Source organism: Struthio camelus, chromosome 3 (genome assembly GCF_040807025.1).
Source record: "Struthio camelus isolate bStrCam1 chromosome 3, bStrCam1.hap1, whole genome shotgun sequence".
Taxonomy (NCBI): domain Eukaryota; kingdom Metazoa; phylum Chordata; class Aves; order Struthioniformes; family Struthionidae; genus Struthio; species Struthio camelus.
Window position 1 is genome coordinate 92,028,190 of NC_090944.1, and position 23,184 is coordinate 92,051,373.

The following is a 23,184-nucleotide window of genomic DNA, read 5'->3' on the forward strand; positions in this document are numbered from 1 at the left end:
AAGCAGAGTGTGAGGGACAATAAATAAGAGCAGTACAAAAGCCTTGCATGTTCTATTGAAAGTGACTTTATTAAAACATTGTTAATATAAAATGTGACCAAGTACAATTGTTCTGTAAGAATGTTTAATAAAAACATAAGAAAGAAAGGAGGAGCATCAACTCTTGTCAAAGCACAGGAAAAACCTACGAGGATAAGTAAAAAGTTCTGCAGCATGTTCTACCAGCTGGTCCCAATGTGTATTAGGGTAGAGTTAGCCAACGGAAGAAACAGACAGCCCAGGTTCTTCTTTAAGAGTTTTTAATGCATTTAGCAGAGATTTAAAAGAACACTCCTCAACAGTAAGAGATTTTGCTTTAAGAGCTACAAATATCAAAGTAAGATTAGAACGTGCATCATTAGGATGGATTTAAAACTTTTCAAAAGCTGAATGTATAGAAAACTAGCCTCATTGGCTACTGTAAAACCCAAGGTTAGCATTTGTCAGCTTTGAAAAGAAGGTGCAGGTCAGTACTCATTATACACCTAAAGAATTTGTGCTAAAGCTGTTTTAAGCTATATTAATGCTGGATGCCTGTAACAAATCCTAAAAAGGTCAGCTAGGAAAAAAAAAAAAAAAACAGCAGAAAAGTCTAGGCCAATAAAAGCAACAGAAGTACTTTCTGAATTGCTGAATGCAGAGACAATATCCATGAATTACAGTAGTTTGTACATCTCAGCAAGGACGTAAAGAAGCTTTTAGAATTCTATAAATAAGGCTATGCAATGACCTATACGTTGTGGCTTTTCCCCTTTAGCTAAGAAACCTCTTAAGAAAACACTTACTAGAAAAACTGGAGGTTTGGGTTGGTTTTTTTTTTTTATTGGCCAGCTTATAGCTTTTTCCTTGATCGAGAAATAAGTTAGTGCTCTATCAGCATACAACGCTTGTTCAAAGCAAGCGGTACACCAATTTGAGGCAAGGACTTTTCCAGGACTTTTAAAACTCTTCCTGTAACAGGCCTGCATTATGCAGAAGAAAATCCTGCAGCATCCAATTCTGCACATTTAACTGCCGTTGGCAGTTAACCAAACGTCAAATGCTAATACACGAGAAGCCCGGCACAATTATGGTCTAAGTAGATGGTGACCTTATAGCTTTGGCTTGAGCCCATTAGACCCATTTAGAGCCCTGTGTTTTGCCGTCTACCCCAAACAAATGCTATGGGACTATTGCTGAGGTAAAGGGAAAGGTCAAACCTTTGGCATTGGAGTAGACCATTCACTGGTTGTGCGTAGGGGGAATTAAGGCTTCAAGGTGAGGTAAACACAGTGAGAGACAGTTTGTAAATCATGCTGCATTTCAGAGATGGCAGATTCCAAGGACATCTAGTCTTGCTCTCTACATTTAGAACACCAAGCATGGATCATTCGAGAGTAGAACTGGAGGCAAGCTGGCTGAGGGCCACCCAGAGATGCTACTCTGCATCTTGGGAACAATCGTAACCCACCTCCTGAATCCTGAATAGAATGTACCCACAAGGAGAAAAAGCACCAAAGTTCATGAGTCCTTCACACCATAAGCTGCTTAAAAAACAAAGAAGCCTTATACTACTAGGACCTGCCATGAACACAGTGGTTTCCTGAAACACATTGCTACACTCCAGCAATTACCAGTGCTGCCCTTCCAGCACTACGATTATGAAAAGTTATGCTCTAGCAAGGAGGCAGTGAAATCTTTAGGCTTGTGTTCCCTGAAGACAGTTTCTCCCAACCATTAAGGTCTTCCCCCCCACTTCTTTTCCTGTTCAATGTTTAATCCAAAGACCAGAAGCTTCCCCCCTCCCCCCGCAGGGTCACTTCCCTAATACCTTTCTGGTTATTTTAGCAGATATGTAGGGTACAAATACAGTGCTTCTTTGGATCTGTCATTTTGGCAATGCCTTGGTCCTCTTCAAAAGAGGAGCGTTTGCAAATAAGTGGTACAAAAGTTACACTCAAACTAAATGAAGTATAGAAATTAATGAAACTGCTCTGTATGCTGATTTTTCACACCTTTTTTTATAGTTATCTGAAGTACGGAATTGTTTATTTGGAACCATTGCGCGTTCTGTGCCACGCTAGCAAACTATCAACTGAAAATAGCAACTTGTTCCTGTAGGTTCCGTTTCAAGGATGTCGAGAGTCTCATCTGTTTATCTTTAACATATATATGGTAACTTCCCCATCTTCTCATTGCAATAACTACAAAAAAATTTAACAGATTTTTTTTTTTTTAAAAATCCTAGTGAGACCACACTTCTATCACTGTTTAAAAACCAAAACCGCATCTGGTATTACAAAAGTTTATACAAAGGCAACATTTAAGATTTTGAAAGTTACTTCTAGAAAAAGACACAGATGCTAATACATTAACATACAAGGAGGAGGATGCTCCATTCCTTCCCCAAAATTGGTTTCAACTATTTTGAAGCATCTTTTACCAGTTGTCTAGAAAATCAAAGCCAGTCTTCAAGATAACATTGCTTGTATTACTCTGCAAGAGACAAAAAATATTGAAGGCGTGACTGTTAATTATCGATTACAAACTCAGTACATGATCGCCTATCTACAAAAGAAAGCTTAAAATGTTGTCCACCAATATTTCAAGTTCTTCACCTTGCTCTAAGACACCTAAGGACCTACGCCAAAAAACACTAGCCATGGGGAAATTCTCATAGCGACCAAAAAAGGCAATTCCATTTAAAAGTTATTGTAGTGGTCTGCAGGCAAAAGGTACTTTATTCCCTTGGAATAACCCATAAAGATTTCCTTTTAGACTGGAGTAGGAATTGCGGAGGGGGGAACAAAAATAGAGAATTAGCATTACTAATTCAGACAGACTGCCTGGTACAATGACAGTCAGCTGTTTTCAGAAAATTACGTCTCTTAAACTTCATTGACAAATTATTGACTTGGCTATCAAGAACACGCTTATTCCCGCAGCACTTCACTTTTTGCCATGAGACTTAAAGTGATTTTAATGTTCAGGAAGACTATTCAGAGTAGATGCCTGAGTCTCTGGATTCTCTTCCCAGAAAAGGAGGAAAATTCTCTCATACTACCTTCTCTGCTACTCTTTTTACATTTTGATATTGGAGGAATGTTTCTGCATGGAGGGAAAAAAAAAGCAAAAAACAAAAAACACAAACAGGCTTTTCAAACTATTTCAATGAGCTGGAAAACATTCACACTGGAATTAAAACTGCAACAAACCATTCATTTGTAAATAATCATGACAATACCTTTAACTACAAATTAAATAACTACTACAGGCATAATTTGCCACAAGATCGTTAAAGAAACTTAATTTCTTAGCTTCAAAAAAATAAGTAAACCTAGGGCTCCAAATATTGAAATGGCTTAAGTAACAATCACCCATTATTGTTGGCATTTACATCACTGTCAAGTGTTTAATTTCACACTGCATCTTTCTGACCATCTGGTTTGGAATTTAAACAATCACTGATATGAAAATAAGGGAGTTTAAAACAACAACAACAAAATCACCACACCACTATGCAACATGCTTAAGGTATACAGTAATACATCAAGCTTATGCCAGACTGTAATGCCACAGATTCCAATAAGAACTGCAAAGTTCTTGTTTAGAGAACTACTGCTCTACTTCAGTTTTTAGACTTTGTGTCTCCTCCTTTCCTTTCCCTCACCAACCCATATCCTGCTGTTCCCTTCTTTTTCTCACAGATCAGCATCTGCATTTTGAATAGCTCCAATTGGCTACTGAGCTGCTTAAGGTTCTTTTGTTGTTGTTGTTGCAGTTTCAAAAAAAAAAAAAAGGGGGGGGGGCGCTAACTCTGGAAGCTCATTCCATTTCCATTTTGGACTTTAAAAGAAAACATATTTGAAAATAGGCCAGATGCTTGGGAGAAAGCACTGGAAGTGGCTGTTGGGCTACCGCTTTAAACAGCTGAGAAACAAGTTCACAATTCACTGCTAGGCTGACTATCTGCTCCAAGGAAGTATCCTAGATTCTAGTTTATCTAACTTTTTAAGTTAAGCTTTTTCAATAAGTGTTTTGCCATTTCAAAAGAAAAAGTATTTAATTGTTTTTATTTGATATGGTAAATTCTCTACTCTAAACTGTTAGGTAGCTTTCTGTCAACAAGACACTGCATGCCCCATCAGTGTTTCTGGTATTATATTTAAATGATGCCTTTATCCTACAAACATTACTATCCTGAAAAAATACTCAATAGAAAGAGACAATAGGAGTTAACATGTTGATGAAAGACTCATCTAAATCTGCAGGGTAAAAAGCCAGCAAGCTTAGCTATAGCTTAACGCTTTGTGGAATCCCCAATCTTCCAGAGCGACCTTTTCAGATTTTGATGTGCTAAATGCTCTTTAAATTTAAGAATAGTGAATTTAGTAGTCCTTACCTGTCCAGGAATTTGTGGCTCTGTAAGTGTAATACCATCAGGATCTTCACTAGTTGTCCTAGCAGGTGCCAGGTCTTGTGGTGGGTCAGGAAGAAAGAAGTCATCTAGAGAACTGGAAGGGAGTTGACTGGGTCGAGGTTTCTCCCATTCTAGAGATGCAGAAGGAAGACTGGGGGTGACAGACTTCTCTGGTTTAGTTATGCTGGGCTTCTCTGCTTTTGCCATCTCCTTTGGAGTAGACTCTTGTCTGTAGAAAGAGGGAAGGGGTTTCTCTCCTTTCTCCATGGACTTGATCTGGCTAGGGGTCAGGGACTGGAACTCAGATTTGTCTCCTTCAAACTTTGAGCGCTCTGCATTTATCTTCCAGAAAGAGGACTCCTCTTCCTTTCTGGATGCTATTAGCCCATCAGAGCCCGGGGTCTTATTAGCCTGAGAAGATTTAGGGACTTGGACGCCAGGTGCTGCTTTAACTGGCTGCCTCTGCTCATTTTGCAACTGGGTACCACTTTGTTCTTGTATGGACAGAGATGCAACACTGAACTCCATCTGACTCTGTTCAGATTTAAAGAAAAATAGTATTTCAAATACAAAGAAACAATTTGAACTTCTGATCTCCATGCACAGAGATAACACCTTTGCCAACGACCAGACACTTCCCAGCTTTATAGTGTAGTTGAATTAGTGGGCTGAAAACCGCCTCTTCTAAGTCTGTAACTATGTGTTACAACTCCATCTAACTTGAAGATAAAAAAAAAAAAGGATATAATGGATAAACAAGTAGATTTTATCCCAAAATAAGAACAGAAATTGAGTGTTTCAGAAAATTCCCCCTTCATCCCAAAAAATCATGATCAAGTTAAGAGCAGGAGATTTTTTCCTTAGCTCAAGTCTACATAAATGAGCTATGAAATGGTGCTGAGGATTATTCACAGTGATAGTCATTTCCTGTATTAAAATATACAGATTTATTTCCCTAAGCTCACTTGGCAATGCTATCAAATAGAGATTTACCACCCTGAAGTTAAGATGCTTTAAGACTTCAGAATTGATAAAATCCCAGCTTAAAAAAAGAAAACAACAACAACAGACCAGGACATATAGTAAGGCCATTTATATAAAGGACTTTATGCATCTTGGAAGACGTAAGTACCTCGTTAAGTACCTCGTATGTAGGAATTAAAACAGTGCTACTTTCTATCCTTAAGTCTTCCTTCTATTGAACATCCTGTCCTGCTGCTGACACTACAGATGGCAATAGCTAACACCATCACAGCAGCAGTTAGTTTCATTGAAATGATTCCTTCCCACCTCAGCTCAAGAACGAGGGGAGGTAACTGCCCAGGCGATGAAGGTACCGTTAAGGGCCCAATACTACAGGAATAGTGTCAGAAAGAAAATCTGAGGCTACACATTGATGGAAGGATGGAAGGGAAAGCACGGGTCTGTTAAAACAAAAAATGGGGGGGGGGGGGGGGGAAGGAGAAAAATCCACCAAACCCAACAAGATGACTGTCTTTCAACAGCAGCAAGATACACAAATAAAGGCATGCCTCATGGAAAATTCTTGTGCTGTGGAGCAAAAGCCACTTCCTGTGGTCATGTTTTCAGTTCTTTCACATGGGTCCAAATGTCAACTTAGAGGTCTGGTCTGAAAGCAGCAAACTGCTTCTGGTGCCAAGATGAGTGGCACTACAGCACAACTTAAGGCAGTTTTACCCTTTCCAACCCACCTGTCAGTGCATGTTCTCAAGAAGATGCACTCGTTGTCCTTACAGAATGGATACCTTGGGGTACAGAGGGAAGTGGCACGCGTTTTTGTATTCCCACAGGACTGCGGAAGAAGCAGTCATCCTAACCCCCAACTGATCTTTGGGAATAACGTACCAAAATGGGACTACAGTTTGAGTAGTTTAAGCATTCAGATTAAAAATCAAACCATAACGAGAATTTTGGTTTGAGGAGGAGAAATACTTGCTCTTCAGTGTGGATACAGCTTCTGTATTTTTGCTCTCAGTTCTTGGAAATTTTCTTCTTTTAGTTGTGGAAAAAGTCTTTCAATATTCATTAAATCAGTTTGCAGTATACCTGTTCCATCTAAACTAAATCTACTTCATCTAGTTTTGAAATGAAAAGCGTTATCCTAATCTGTCTCAGGCAATCTCCAATATCCTCTTCAGCGCACAGCTATGTATGACTTCACCTGTCAGTTTCAGAAGACAGGGTCACTTGACATTCAGGATCAGGTACTAGTGTCACCCTATGCTTTGGGGATCAAGCAGTTCTTAACGAGACACTTCACACTGAATAATTTCAATGAAAATACTTCTTGAGGAGTTTGCTTTCTCCCCCAAAGGCGGCAGGCAAGACATGACTACATGTACATTCTGAAAGCACAAAGTCTCAGCATTATGTAAATACAGCCCCCAGAGGTCAGAGGTATAATTCCACTTCCAGAATTTAGATCAAGCCGAGAAGTTCTGCAGAACAGTTGCGAGTTATTCTAATTTTTAAAATGTCCTGGAATTAAAAGGTAACAAAAGTCAAGCCATTTCAGCGCATTCCCTTGAAATATATAATACTTCCATTTGACCTTCAAGGTTACTAAAGATGTCTGAACCCCTAAGAGATCTAGCTGATGAAAGAAAATAGTTAATATGCAATATCTTTCCAGTCACAGAATTGGCAATAAAACACATTAAAAAAAAAGCAGCAGGATAGGTAGGAAGATAATTTCATGGGCAGACAGAAGAGTAGCAGGATATGTAGGAAGATAATTTCATGTGCAGACAGAAGACCCATACATGAAACATCCTGTGCTGAAATCTAAAACGTAAGACTACTACTGTATGCTCTAATGAATATAATGTTCTATGCAAAGACCAGAAATGCAGGTTTAAGTACTGTGCTGCTCTCCCTTTCTTACATCAGACTGGATTTCAGAGATGGGATTTCAGTCCTCAGCTTCTTTCACAGATTTTGTATGACTCTGAATAAGCTGCAAATTTGTACTTTAATTCCCCATCTAAGGAATGAAAGACAAATACTTATTTTCTAACAGTATTTGTCTAAACTGCATTTCATCCCAGAAAATATCTTGTAAGTTTATACACAGGTTAGTGCAATCCCAACTGCAATTTCTAGAAGTTACCAAAATTACACTAAAAGCTATTAACAGCAGCAGTACTTTCAGTATTACCTCTAACAACTCAAGTCATTCTTAACTAGTTTAAAAAAAATTAAATGAATACAAGAAAGATGTAAAAATAGAGCAAAACAGTGTTTTCAGGCAGAGCAAACCCAGCATCTCGAGGTTTTTTTCAGTGCTACCCTTCTGGTTCCAAACCACTGCAGGGGTTAAAACAAAGGTGAGCCTAGGCCTTGGCTCACTTCTCTCATCAATAAAATAGATGTAATATTCAAACTGTAGTGTTTAAGAACTTGTTTGAAATATTCCATCTTTTCTTAAAAAAAAAAAACATACTAAGTAGGGTGTTTATGAATTTTACTTATGAATCTTATTTATTGGACTTGAAGTTTAGACCTAGTTTAAGTCTTCAGGGAGGGATAATACACCAAATTATAACACTATCTGTATTATATATTATCTACACTACTATCTATTCACAGCAAACAATGTTTTCTAAGAGAGAGGCACCACCGACTTTAAGAACCTAATGGTTCTAATAATGTATAAAATCAGGTCTCAGTTCATAAGCTCTATACTAAAACCAAGATGACCACAAAGAACCTAGGAACATTTTTTTAAGAATCTTATTCACTCATCAGGAATGTGTAGTATTTTACTAAACAGACAAGCAAGCACAGCCAAAACAAATTGTTTTGCTTGGCAGCCTCAAAAAAATCTAAATTGTTGAGACAAAGACTGCAGAAACACTGGCAAAAATAGCTTGTTTTAAGCATAGCCTGATACACACAGAGGTAAGAAAGCCAAGTTAAAAGAATGATTTAGAAGATGTCTTTGGTTTGCTGAATGGACAAAAGCAAAATAAATATGGGACCCAAAGTAGTTGCAGTTTTTGCTGTGTTTCCTATGTACACAGTGATCTCAACAAGAATCAGGAAGAAATCCTTAGGTCAGCAGAGACCAATTAATTGCAAGGACAAAATTAGAGCAAACTCCTCAAAACAAAGTAATTTTGGTCTATACACAACGATGGTGCAAAAGATGCAAAAAACCGTGTAGCTTCAGAGGAAGTTTCATGATTTACTGTTTTGTGATATGAACAACATTCTAGTTCTGGACATGAGTTTGTCACTCTTACGGGTTAGCCTGAGCAAATTCATACTGTCTGTATCTGGTATGTGCATGATTTTCTGCTCAAAGTCAGCTCTCCAAAGACTGATGCCAGCAAATGAAGCTGTGGCCAAGAATACCTGGCCATGCAGATTAAAATGAACCTTGAACACGAGTACTATCACCACAACTTATTATTTGTTCAAAAACTGGGAGCCAACAGTAGCCTGACAGCACTATTTAAGATATTGTAGTCTAGATCAAAAGGGGAAAGGAAAAACCCACAACCTGAGGCATCACTTTTCCTTCCTTCCAAGGAAGCACTGCTATTTATGCCAGCTTCATAAAAATAATGATATCGGATTATAGTTTGTAACAAACAATTCTAATACCAGAAGAATGTTAAGGAAGCAGGGGAAAAAAAAATTCTTGTTTCCGCCATTTTCATATTTTCATGACTTGTGCAGAGAACAAAACCGAAGACTTTTAGCCCTTGGATATATGAAATACAGTTTGCACATAAAGTTTTCAAGTCCAACATAATTTGGCTGTTTTTCTTTATAAATTTTGGCTGGGATTAGGTCGCTTCTGTAGAAACACAAATAGGAAGGCAAGAACCAGAGTACTGAATGAGTTTTAAGCATGAAGCGGTTTTTTTCCCTCCTCCCCTTTTTAAAACACACCTGGAAGGCTTCACTTCTCAAAAAACTTCTGAGAGCCTATTATAAGTAGGAGAGAAGCAAAGGTGGAAAAATAAGGAACACAGAAGACTCTCTAAACATACCTTCACAACTGCTCTACCTGTAACCAGACCAACACATCTTTAGACATGTCTGTGTCAATTTTAAAGTTTTCGCAATATAACTTGTTTTAATTAATAGCAGGAATTGGAAATAGAATTCCAGCTTATTCCCACCCTGCTGTGCACATTCAGAGTGTTCACTGAGGTTGCAGATTGAAGTTACGATAATTTCTGTCCCCTAAGTTAATTAAAAACAACCAGAAAGTTCCGAGTTCAGGAAGAGTTACAAAGAAATTTAGTTTGTAAAAACAGCCATGATCTTTGCTTCCATTTATATCTTAGGGTTTGTGCTAAGTGTCACTGAATTTTTAGTTCAAACAAACCAAAAAACTTCAAAGGCTAAACTCAGCCAAAACATCAGCTTTCATCTCACTTAAACCTGAAGCCATAAATAGAGTGCCCTAAATTCACAAACTTGGCTTCAGCTCCAGTTAAACAACATAACACACATTTCAAGATGCATTATATTTACCAGAGCGCCACCCATGAACCAAACCACTCCATCCAAGTCAATCACTAGGTTTAAGTGTCAGTTTCCTTGCAGTGGCATGAGAACTTGTTGGTTTCCTAGTAACATTCCTTTTAAGAAGTTCTACAGTTTTCTATTTAAAACATTAGGTCTTTCAAATACTAACAGCTAGCTCAACAATTTACATTGTACTTTTGCTTTGTTTGCTTTGTTTTAGTGTTTAAAAGCAGAGCTAGGACAAGAATTTTAAAGTAAACACACATCAAACAGCTAAAAACTGTGGAAATATCTGTGCGTTTGCCACATTCTGAACTACTTAATCCTTATCTCACATTTGTGTTTAAATTGAGAATACAGAAAGGTTTTTTTTACACACTTTTCTGAGTAAGTTTGACAGCCATGGAATTGGGGAATTCATTGCACTGGTTGCTGTGAAGTAATGCCTCTTAGCATTGAAGATTTTTCTAATTCAGTTTGTCCAGTACCCCCAATTTTTCATCAATAATAAGGCTCATTTCCAGCTATGGCCATCAGAATAAACTGTCCTAACAATAACCCACAAGCATAATGGGGATTTTTGAGAGGGAGAAGCGTTCCCTGGAAGATATCTATAGTGGGTACCCAGGGAACATCCTTATATAGATGTTACAGTCATCTGAAAAGTAGATCTTTAAGTTCCCAGGGATCAAGGAATTTCAAAAAACAAACAAAGAAAAGCCATCCCAAAACCTGTATGTATGCATTTCAGAAAGTGGCTTGACATCCACAGGAAGTGTCTGTACCACAGGTCTCTAAAAAAGGGACAGTACTCTGTTTTTTTGAGCATACTTAAATATGGTTTAAGGCGTCTATTTTGGTAAACTCCATGCTACTATCTACAAGAACTCCTCAGCTCTTTTTATAACAGGTAGAACGCAAAGAAATCTAGCAGTGCATTCATAAGGTTCTGAACTTTCCAAATCATTATCTATAAAAGTTTCAAGGAGTCAGATTTTTAAAATCACTACCATACCTAATCAACTGGAATGAACATTGTTGTCATTGTTAATAGCTGAGAGGCTCCAATACGTAGTGAGCATACGGTCCTCTCTTCTTCAGCCTTCTGACTAGCCTCTCAGTTTTCCTAATATAAGTTACAGACAAATATTGTTTTCCTACTTTATAGTTTTCTCACAGTCTGAATGATTTGAAAAAAAAAAAAAAAAAGTCAGGCCTACTAGTTTTACTCTTTCTCCTTCTCTGCAAAAGTAGAAGCTTCAAGTGTCACATTCACATTCTCTGCCTTAGGTAAGCCTATGCACATTCACATGAAGCAGCAAAATAATAGAATTCCCTCATAACAGCAATAACACATCAAAAAAAAAAAAAAAAAAAAAGAGAGAGAAGAGAAAAGAAAAACACCCACAACTCTGCATGAAAAAGTTATTGGGGAAGAGAATATCATGAAAAGAATAACACATCATGAGGTACAGCTAACGAGAGGCTGACAGCTTCAAAAAACAGAGGGAACAGATCTGGCTCTCAACATGCTGGACATGTATTATAAGATATCAGCTTTATAAGAAACAAGCCTACTCAAGTGCTCTTCACTGTTTCCCTACACTGGATTGCCTGGGCAAGGATACTTTTTATTCAGCCAATAACTCATGGAGAAATTGCATTCCAGTATCGTCTTATTAAAGTACTGCTCCGGGAAGAGATGAAAGAGCAAGCATGGAACAAGATATAAACCTTAAGAATGGGAAGAGTCAGCAGTTGGAGGATTCAGCTGCAAGATGACTGGAACAATGGGAGGCACTGAGAAAAAAAAACAAGAGAAAGAACCCACACAAACCAACCAACCCACACCTCACAAGGCCAGACGGAATGGATTCTCTAAAGGTCTATGCGAGGAAAAGGTGATTCAAGTTTTCACTCCAGAGCTGAGGCACAGCTTTTATCTCTGATCAGCAAAGAGGAAGAGGGGAAGAGAAAAGCACAACTTGATTAGATGAGGCAAGCAATTATTACCAAAGTAACTCTTCTCCTCACTTTTCTGCAGCACTCATAGGAGTGGTTCCATATCATTCTGCAGTTTTCCATCCATTAAAGGAAAACATGAAACAGGAGCATCTTGCTCATTGCAGTCCTTCATTTTGAGATGCTAGGAGGATGGTAAAAATATTCTTAATCAGCAAGCAGTAAGCCACAGTTTGGGCTGGAGAGAACTTCAGTAGACATGCAAGCATTTAGAAAAGACTGCTACCAGTTAAAGTCCATCTGGCTGTAGATGTATCACATCACAGATCACTAGACAGTGTATTAAAGAAAGAACTATCTCCAGGAAGTTCAAGTATTCGGAAGGTATTAAATCATACAAGGTAGAGCTTAGATATATGATTACAGCTGCACTGTTCCTGAGACTGAGTTTTGCACCAAGAAGTATGGGAGACAGCTATGTAACTTAGCTGACTCCAACATGTGATTTAGTTCACCTTATTGCCAATGAGTTCCACGCTCTTCTCACTCCTATTCTTTTCTTGACAGCTGCACTTCAGTACACCCACACTAAAAGCCTCTCTAGTATTATACTAAAACCCAAGGCTTCTTCTAAGGGTCCTGATTGACAAGATGGAAGGGCCTGACTTAGCCTGAAGAGGCTGTCAAGCCCAGTTATGTATCCAGTCCCCATGGCAAGGACCCCTCCACTACTCCATTGGTACCTGAACTACCACAGCTTATAAGAGTTTTAAGGCAAATTAGGTTTGGCAATGGTTCCTTTCAAACCACTGCACTGTACGCTGTAAGGATCCAGGAGCCAAGATCAAGTTATGGGTTGGTTAATCAGCATCTGCCCACCGCGACTGGGGTGCACACGCAGTGACCTTGACCACAAGAAGCTGACAACACTTTTAGGGTTGGGTCAACTGGATTAAGTCAGTATTGACTGGCATTTCCAGACAACTACTTTGCATTAAGGCTAGATTATATTCATAAGCTCACACATGATATCTACACAGTTCAAGGCAGGGGCTGGGGGTGGGGGAGGGGGAAGAGGCTTTCTCTGGCAGATGAAATCAGAAAACCAGAAGCCTGAAACTGTGATTAAATTAACATTCCTACTTGAGAGAGGCACTGAGCTGTGTTTTTGTCTCCATGCTTTCTTTGACAAGAAGGATTATACTCGATTCACCATCAAAACATGGTATGACTGTTTCCTCACACTGCAGCTTCACAAAGATGAGGAATTCTGGCTTTATTTTACATTTATGAGAATCTCGTTGTAAGTAATGCTTTAACAAAACATCAGAGATGAAGTAAAGCAGAAAACAAAACAAGACAAAAAAAACACTCCACAGAAAAAGCACATTATTTTTGAGGAAGCTGCTCTTTGGAAAGGAAAGAGTACAATGCTTCTAGCATAGCCCACATTTAGCAGGTTTCCTTACATTCTAATACATAACAAGAAGATGAAGTGTAAGATAGGCTTAAAAAAAAATCCAAAGAAGTATCTAGACACCTCTACCTTTCTCACCCCATCCCATAACTATTTCATCCTGACTTCAGAAGTGAAATTCAATTATGCTTATACAATACCTGATACGCATTTAAGATTAAACTTCCTTTCCTCACTAAACACAGAAAACTGTTTAGAAAGCTTACAGTGAAAAATATTTAGTTTGGAGCAAACCAGTTTTACATCTGCACTTGCTGTTGGAGCACTGGTTCATAAAGTACCTTCTGTGTTTTTTGTGTTTCTGCTGATGTAAAAATCAAAGCATACCAGGCAAGTTTCATTTGCAGTACGGTTACTTTACAAGGCTCTCATAGAATAAAGGTGACATTAGTGTATCAAATCTCAAAATGAAGGTAATATAAAAGTACAAGAAACAGGACCAAACGGCAAGCCAACATTAAAAATAGAACTACTGCATATTTACCTTTGTTTCCCAGGAGAAAGGAGCTGAGTGTTCATCTTGCCAAGTTATGTCCTGAAATAAAATTGAAGAATGAGTGTAAAAATCAGAAAAGCAGCCCAATTTGCTCAGGAGTGTTATACAGATGGAATTACGCTCCACTGCTGAAAACTAACAACCGCCATCACAGAAACAGTTAATAAGTGATAGCACTACTTAAAGTGTAATCAATGACATATACAAGACTGATGGAAAGCAAATTCTCCGAGAGAAGTATTACCAATTAGTATTGCAGTTTAACCTATGAAATATATGAAGGCTTAACCTGATGTAAACCTCCTGAAACAGTTTCTCTACAAATAACTTTGAAACATACTTTATTCCCAAATTTCTGCCACAGCCACACACACAGGAATAGAATTAACTAGAGCAGGGTCCTTAGGGGAAGTCCTACTTCTTGCCCTCTGCAGACTGGGAGTCTCTGTGGACCTAGGTAGTCACATGACAACAAAACAGCTACGCATCTATCGGTCCAAGTCACAGCTGGACCTGACGAGATGCATCATTATGCACTTTAATGATCAGTCTGAAATAAGTATGCGGTGCTCTTTAAAGAACAACACAATGTTAAGAGTAAAATCACAATCCAAATCCAAGCAGTAGCATTCTGGGAATGCACAGCCAAGTTCCACAACTGATCAACGGCTTCAGTCATACTACTGCAGAAGAATGGTCAAGAGCTTAGTATCTCAGGTGAGGATAGACAAAAATACTTTTGAAACCAGACTCTGATCTGCCCAGTTCTTCTATGTAAAATGAAAAGCCTGGGCCCTGTTGGACCACGCATTCTGACCAAAAAGAAAGTGTGACACAGGCAATATTGCCAAGAGCACAAACAAAGGTGACACTAGGTTCTCTCACTGCTAAGAAACAGACACTCAGATTTATTACTATTTAAGGGAAACAAAGCGAGTAAAGTCTGCCTTTTACTTGCTGTTCTAACACCTATCTGTATTTGCACTGCTGATCACATGGGAACGTCTTATAACTTAGGTGGGATATCTTACAGCAGGTGTGCTGTCAAATTATTTCAAAATCATTTTAGGACTGTATCCTTCGCATTCAAAATTCATGGAATTTGCACCCCATTTCTGAAGTACCCACGAAAGGAATCATAGTCAAGGAGGAAACGGAGATTGGAACTCTTCGTTCAGTAAGCCTGGCCACTAGACTAACTCTCACAAACTTGACGTGGGACTGTAATCTTTCTGTCTACGTGAGGTCTGGATGAAATAGTACACAACTAACCACAGCAATAGAGAACAGAAGTGAAGTCCAGCAAAGAGCGCAACCCTCCTACGTGCTGTCACATAGCTTTAAAGCTCCAGACACGTTAGCATAGTTGTCAGTTGATTTTACCTAAGGAGTTTAAAGACAGTTCTGACTTCTTGTCAGAAGGCTCTGGCTGACTCATCTGCTACAGCAACTGGGACAGCTTCACACTGTTCACAAGGATTACTTGCTGGAGAGCAGGGAAAAAAAGCTTAGTACAAGACAGATGCCAGTAATAAACTGGGACGGACTACAGGTCCGCTAACTGTACAGGTATGGTTAGCTTAAATGAGCTCCTATTAACCATCAGACACGGTGCTGCAGTGAAAAACAACAGAAAACCTTCTACTGGTAAGAAGCAGGCCACGCAAAGTCCAAATATTCCTTGTAGATTCAAGGACTGTGATGTAGGTCCATCTGCAGGACATGCAAAAGAGCCATGAACCATTTCTAAATCTGGAGGTGAGCAAAGAGTATCATCGTTCTGGACCTGACACTGCCAGTTCATTATTTTCCTGTACTTGAGATTAACTCTAGACAATGTCGGAAGTAAACACCTCTTCACCTAAAATTCTGTGCACCTTCTTAACTCAGCAGGAAAGGCATAAACTGCTTTAATATCCACAAAGAGAAATTGTAAGTGGAAACTTTAGAGGAAAAAAGCCTCAAGGCTATTTATCATCCGCATGGATTAGGAGAGTTCCATATCTGATCAGCTTTTGTTTTCAGCACACAACAAAGCTTTCTTCCAGAAAGAAGCCAAATAAACAAACTTTTGTTCACCAATATTAAAGAAGCAATTTAAAAGAAATTCTGCCTCATGCAATACACTTCATAGGGGAAAGAAAAAAAAAAAAAGACACAAACAAAAATCTGGTTACACACTTGACTCCAGCAACCAGTATATATATACACACATATATACACACACAAATAAAAATCATAAACTATGTTTGCTACATGGAGGGAAGCTTGTTGCAAAACAGCATCAGAATTTCTAAACGGAAGATACTGGTGGAAAAGTGCCAGCGTATTTGACGTAGGCATCACTCAGAGCAGCCAACGCTAGCCTTACAGTCACAAAATCACCAACAAACAGGTTCCCATGCTTGCAAATACATCTTAAAAGCATTATCAGAACAGGACTTTGCCAGTGACTGTGATTTAACTCTACTCAAAAGATGCACTGCATTTTCATTTCTTTTAAAAGCACAAATCTTTAACAGGCCAAGCATAAAGGTTATTGCTATACTGAAAATTTGCTGCTTTGAAGCAGGAGATAAAAGGGTGGCGACAAAGCTTTAGCTTGGTGACAAAGTTCTTAAGGCTAAGAAAAAGAAATACTGTATGTACTACCTTCAGGTAAACAAGCCAGGCTTCCCTATGAAATGGTGATGGACAATGCTAACTGAACTCTCTCAGTTGCCTTTCTTCCACAAGAACTGTTTAACACTAAGTTACATGGCATTATCATTAACAAAAAAGTTTAGCTATTTGACATCCAACTCTGAGCTGTTCAGTACCTCTCAAATACTTAATATCTCTTAAAAAAGGCCTTAATTCTGTGTGTTTTTCAGAAACATCTGGATTAAGAAGGACAAAAGTGAGAAAAGGCAGTGAATTTGTTGTGAGATAAGTAGCTAAACTATCTTCTGCTGAACTAAATGAAGAGAATCCAGGGGCATCAACTAGCATCAGATTAGATGCTTAACACAAGTGAACTCTTACTGAGCTGTTTTTCCATCTACTTTCCTAAAAGATGGCTCATACTTTATAGCATATTCCAAAAATAATCCATTCATGTTACATTTATATTCAGCCTCAAATTCTATTTCCAGATTTCTCTCTCTCTGCTCAGTTAACCCCATTTTCTATGGGTGTTAGGCTTAAATGAAGAAATATCAGCATTTGAAGGCTTGTTGGGAAAGAGAAAGCTCCTCTTGAAGGCTGCAGCCTGCCAAGAGCCCTCAGCCAGAAGGCCGAGACTGTCTAGACACATGCAATGACAGTGAAGCAACAGTCTCCTGCTGCTAAGCCCACATGCAGATAAGAAGTCATTTAATCTTCAGCAAACTAAGAGGACAAAGATGCTTTCATGTGGGGTTTAAATGACCCTATTAGCCTAGAAGAGATTAAAATATGTATGTGACCTAGACCATGACATGAAAACAGATAGAGAGAGAGAGAGAGAAGAGATGCTGGGTTTCCCTAGGAGTAGGAGTCAGGGAATAGCAAGGTCTATACCGCTCATCAAGTGGATGACATAGTACCCATTAAGGTGGTTTAGTCTCAAGCCTGTCTTAACTCAGAAGTCTTACCCAACGTTGCAAGGCTAATGGTGGACATGTAATTAGCTGGTTTTAGTAGTTACATACATTCTCACCATGGGAGCATGGTGGACAAAGGCAGACAACAAGCCTTGTGATCCACCATCTCTGTGCTTTGCAGTATAGAAACACTGCTCAGGGAATCAGGGAGCTTGATTCCTGTGCTTCTACATCTTTCATAAAACTTTGTGACTTCTCAGAATACCCTCAGTTCTTCGTGCTACTTTTTACTCTACCGTCTCACTGTCAAATGCAGATCTTGTGCAGCTGTGGAGTCCTGGCACCTATCTTCTTTAGGAACTGTCTTCACAGTTCTATGTTTACATAGCTTTAGCTATTAACTTAGTGACTAGCAATGGTGCAATGAGGATGAGATAACCAAAGGAGAGAAACAGTGGCGCTCAGCTCACTCGAGGTATTTGCAGAGAGTCCTGCGTGGAGCTGCAGCCATTCTAGGTCTGCAAAACAACCAGATCATGAAACAAATCTGGAGGACATCAGGGGCCACAGAAGGCCACGGTCCTGTCACGGCTCGTCTATTTTTGTCACAACCTTCCAGCACAGATAACATACTGAAAGACGCTTTGAGAATGTAACAGATGTTTATGCTTCAGAAACTTACAGTCCTGGGCTAGAAGTTCAAGAAATCAGCTTGGCGTTAGAAAAGTTGTATGGGAAAAGGTGGAGGAAGAGGGAAACAATTGCCCAGAGATACAAGACCAGTAAATATATCCTCTATACCAGCTTGTAAAAGTGGTCACAGGAATGAAAGTGCAACTGACATAAGAGTTCCAGCCTGGTAAAACATTTTCAGTATTCATTCTCATTTTGCCTTCTCCCAAGTACTCCAGAGTACATGAGGAAAAAGAGATTAATTTTCCATGCTTATGCAAGCACATCTAGATCACTATGGGTTTCAACATTAGTTGACACGGAAGGTGAGCAACGCTTCTGTCGTTGGAAGCGTGGAGCTTCTGGAGCAAGCGCCAGCCAGCAAGAACGCTTGCAGTCCAGCATGCTCACCCTGTAAAGGCTGCAGTATCAATTATCAATTTTTGTTATACAGGCTACTTTACTTTCTTGGCTCATGACACCCTACACCAAGATAAACAGACAGCAGCCAGGACCAGTCTAACTGTCCTTTGAGCAAGTGCTAGGTGACTGTGGTACATGCAGCACTTATGTCTTACAAAGACTGCAGAAGCATGACTATTAGCAAACAGTTACCTAAGCCTCAAAGTGACTTGGCATTTAAAAAAAAAAAAAAAAAAAAAAAGGAAGGAGAGAACCTTCTTCACATGCCACCTCTTTTGAGATATCCTAGGTGATGAATTAATCAACACAGAGTATGCCAGTTTTTATTAGTCTAAGATCACTGATGCTGGTGCCAAATTAGAGAATTTAAGTTCTGGGTCTGAGCACTACAGTAAGATCATGCAAGAGCACTGAAGAGGGACTGATCTAATGCTCCTCATGCACCTCCCTCACTTTTGGCTTTACTCAGCTCTCCCTAAAAGTACTGTTGTAATCTTTTGAAAAAAAAGCTGTAGTATCAGCTGCTTCATAAAACACAATAGAATTGTCAGCTGGGTATGTAACAAACTGATACGTGGAAGTTTCTTCTTGTAGGCAAATAACTTCCATGAAGCTGTACCGACTCACATGTACAAGAAAAGCATTTAACTTGTTTCTACCTAAAGCAGAAAGTAATAGTAAGCTAATGAAACCCCAGAAGATGAGAACTAGATTCTTTATATAAAATGCCTCCTGCTAGGGACCTCTGCCTCCACCCCTCAAAAAATCCCAACACTTGCCGCAGTATCTTGGCTGTTTAGATAAGAGAGCTTGTAAAACTGTTTCTCTAATTCTGGAACTCAGCCAAAATATGGTAATGAATTCACTTGGGGAAAGTTTTACAATAGCTAAACAAATTAAAACAGTTGAAGCCACCATAAGTCACTGCAAAGTCCTTATCCTTATGAGTACACGTGGGATTTTCTTGCAAGCTGTCGTTTGTTTTCATGGCAGTCCTGCATTGAAGTAAAGATGTGTTATTTTAAATTTAAAAAAAAAAAAAATCAACCAAGTGCTAAGATCCTGCAGGAGGTTATTTCCCTGCAGACATAGGGCATAGTTTGGATACTTTATAAGAGCTGGAGAGGGAAGATAGTGAATTTAGAGGTTGAGTGATGGGCCTTGTTTAGAATGGAATAGCTTCATTTTGATAAAAAGGATTTTAAGCTTTTAGGTACCCAAATTCTTAACTACTGTTCAAGAATCAGAATGTTACAAGAAAACATAGGTTTCTTCCTTTACAGTTAGCACAGTTATCTCATGACTGGCTGAAATTACAATGGGAATAGGGGATAGGAAAGGTGTGAATTTACAGTACAGAGTCTTTGTGACATTCTTGGATATAGAGGAATTAGCAAGGTATAGCAAAAATTCCTTCCCTTTGTGCCCGCCAGTGAAGCAAGAGAAACAAAAGAGAAGAGAGCTGTCAGGGGGAAACATCTTCCTCTTCTCTTGTTCTGTCAAAACAGATGTGCAGTTGTACAGTTCAGGAAGCTGTCAGATCAGGAGACAGCATGATAATAAAGCTCTGTAGGCAAGGCATTTTCAAGCCTAGAAAGTTGAACCGAAACAGCCCCAGTGGCTCTGTAACAGTAGTACAAGAAGGAGCAATTAGTGAGCCAGGGCAAACGTCCAAGAATCAGGTTAAATGCCAGAAAGGGAGGTGGGTGGGGGGAAGGAAGCTATCAGATGAGGAGCCAGGAAAACCTCTGAGGCTCAACAGTGCAGTTGGAAGAACTAAAATGGAACTGGAGGGTGCCCAAACGAGTTGAACCCCTTTTCTTCAGAAATAATAGTTTATACTAACTTCAGCCTGGAAGATGAGGGGGAAGTTAGTTGAGGCAGATGCTTCTAAAATTAAATGCTCTACATCAAGTATTTTGATGAATCATGCTTTCTTTGGTTAATGGCTACACAAATGCTAAGTACAACATGCCTGGTATCATAGCTGCCTTTTGGGGGAAGAGGGAAAGAAGAAAGACCTGCCAACTTTCAGATGGGCTCTCTTGCTGTAGTTTTGTCAAGCATGAAATGACTTTTTCCATATGGTGAAGCACAACAACCTACAACATGCTTTCTTTCATTCTGGATCCATATAATTCAGAGCAGAAAGCACAGCAAGGCTGCCTGAGACTGAGGAAGCTGAACGTATTCACTTTCCACAGCCACTAGCCTAAATCCTTCTACAAGCAACTTCAAGTTTAGGTGTCCTTTGGAAGATTGCTTGTACAACCAAGCGTGCTGTCTGCTTCTTTCCATACCTTTTCCCTCAATAATTATGGTCTACTACGAGCAAATGCTTATCTGGAATTTCCGTTATCACCAAGCATGAGCGTATGTTCTCTAACTGTAGCTACAGTATGTGTGCTGCATACTGTCATACTTTCCCAACACATGAAACACAGGCAACAGTCTTCTATCATAAAGTCAGCTAGGAAATATGATGCTGAATATCTATGTGCTTCAAGCACTGCTTACAAATCTTTTTGGCGAGGAGGCTAGAAGAAGCGCTGTTCAATTCAAATCAGATTGACGTTTCCAAGCGCAGAAGCAGATTTTTTTTTTCTGGTAGTAGTCACACAAAGGAATTAACAATAGGTCACCTTAAGAAGTTACCGAACATAATGACAGATATTAGCTGTGTAATTATACTAACACTTTAAAAATAACAACAAAACAACAAAAAGCAAGGAATAAGAGAGAGACAGTATCTTAAGAGCACTGACACTTCTTTGTCAACATTAATTGTTAGGGATCCAACTGAGTAACCCGACCCTGACTGTTGCAGTCAAGGTACTCTTATATCTGTGTTTTCCTAAAAGTGTCACACTTTACCAGTAAGGAGAAGAGTCTCAGAAGCTACAAAATCCATACTTTTCCCCATGTATCTTTCCAAACTCTTGTTCTTCCTGGCATGTAACATGGAAAAGACTGATTTTTTTTTTTTTTAAGATGTCAAAAATATAGAGAGCTGGAATGGTTTCAATGTTATAATTTTAATTGTCTTTAAAACTGAGAGTAAAAGGAAGAGATTTAATTCAGTGTAAACATCACCCAGACTCCGTTTTCAGCGGGGGGGTTTTTTAAGGGCTAGCCACACTAATAAATAAACCAGATCACCTCTCCGAGAACTTTCAGAAGGCACCCATACCGGCCCCTTCTGCAAGTCCCCTTTTTTATAAAATCCCTTTCAAAATTATTTCTACTTACACCCGGCCAAGCTTTGATTTGCGGCCTTCCCTGTCTTTACTACCTAACCAAACCCCCTCATTCAGGGCATAACGTCCTGCCCTTCTGCGTACGCATCAGGGGCATGAACAGCTAAACCAACCAGCAAACGAACGAGTGAGTGAAACAGCTCCCCCATTCATCACCAGGGCGACTCCCCCAGTCCTCAGCGACTAGCAACGCCCGCTCCGCGCTTCGGCGGCGCCTTTCCTGACGGGGGGAGGCTCGCCCGCCCGCCCGCCCGCCCGCCCGCCGCAGCACCACAGAGCCGCCCAGGCGCAGCAGCCCAGCCGCCAGCCCGCGAGGCTCCGCCGCCGCCGGCCCCGTCCCGTCCCGTCCCGTCCCGCCGAGGGCGCCTCCCCCACAGGGCCCGTGATGGCCGACCCCCCCCCCCTTCACGCGCGACAGGCGCCGCGCCCCTGCCCAGGCAGCGCCAACGGCCGCCGGCCAACGGCTCCCGCCAACGGCCGCTGGGCAGCGCCCTGCGAGCGCCCCGCCGGCTCCGCGCCCGGGGCTTTGACAGCGGCCAGAAGCCCCGGCGGGAGGTGGGAGGTTGGTGTCGCCATCAGCCGCGGCAGCCCCCCTGCCCGCCGGGCGGCGGTACCTCGTCGCCGAAGTGCACCACCTTCTGGCCGGTGTTGAGGCGCAGGCTGGGGTAGGAGGCGGGCGGCGCGGCGGGCCGGGCGGCGCCGCGGTGCGCGGCGTAGCGGGCCTGGACGTGCGGCTCCACCAGGCACTTGTCGATGATCTCGTCCTGCTGCCGCGGCGGCAGCCGCTCCCACTCGGGCCCGTAGCGCTCGCGGATCCGCTCCTTCTCCGCCATGATCTTGCGCGCCATGGGGCTCAGCGAGGAGAAGTAGCTGAACCGCTTGCGCTCCCGCTCGTCCAGCGGCCGGTTGCCGTTCATCACCGCCGTGCGGGAGGCGGCGATCGCCGCCGCCATGGAGGCCATGGCCACCCCGCCGCCGCCGCCGGCCCCGCACGCACCGAGCCGGCCGCACTCGCACGGCGGGAGCGGGAACCGCCTCCTCCTCCTCCTCCTCCTCTTCCACCGCCCTGCCCTTCCCTTCCCTTCCCTTCCCTTCCTTTCCCTGCTCCGCTCCTGCAAACGCCGCCTCCCCTCGCTCCCTATAAACGCCGCCGCGCCGCCCCCCGCACGCCCCTGTCCTCGCCCGGCGCCCGCGGCGGCGCCTCGCTCCCTCCCTCCCTCCCCCGCAGGCTGCCCGCGAGCCCTGCCGCCGCCGCCGCCGCCTCCTCCTCCTCCTCCTCCTCCCGGGGACGGGGCAGGCCGAGGCCGAGGCCGCAGCGGTGCCGGCACCGCTTGCGAGCCCGCCGCAAGGAGCTCGCTTGCAGCTCAGCCGCGCGCTGCCGGCCCGGCGCC

At 41.2% G+C, this 23,184-nt stretch overlaps 1 protein-coding gene across 2 annotated transcripts; it reads right to left on the bottom strand.

Moving 5' to 3' along the window:
* Positions 1–50: 50 nt before the first annotated feature.
* On the bottom strand, positions 51–22,944 carry C3H1orf198 (chromosome 3 C1orf198 homolog). 2 transcript variants are annotated; one of them, XM_068939065.1, is made up of 4 exons: positions 22,408–22,944; positions 13,867–13,917; positions 4,421–4,972; positions 51–2,514 (listed from the first exon to the last, which is right to left on the bottom strand). In XM_068939065.1, exons 1-4 carry the CDS (start codon positions 22,753–22,755, stop codon positions 2,458–2,460), a joined length of 1,008 nt encoding a protein of 335 aa, XP_068795166.1. In that variant the 5' UTR covers positions 22,756–22,944; the 3' UTR covers positions 51–2,457. The 2 variants fall into 2 exon arrangements, with proteins under 2 accessions (XP_068795166.1, XP_068795167.1); XM_068939066.1 differs by having other exon boundaries at positions 22,429–22,941.
* Positions 22,945–23,184: the final 240 nt, after the last annotated feature.

Excerpts from the sequence above, each read along its gene's own strand:
- C3H1orf198 (XM_068939065.1), bottom strand. The coding sequence starts at position 22,755 with ATGGCCTCCATGGCGGCGGCGATCGCCGCCTCCCGCACGGCGGTGATG. Across the intron at positions 13,918-22,407 it reads TGGTGCACTTCGGCGACGAG|GACATAACTTGGCAAGATGA; the intron begins GTACCGCCGCCC and ends ATTTTATTTCAG. Across the intron at positions 4,973-13,866 it reads CTTTCTCCTGGGAAACAAAG|AGTCAGATGGAGTTCAGTGT; the intron begins GTAAATATGCAG and ends AAATCTGAACAG.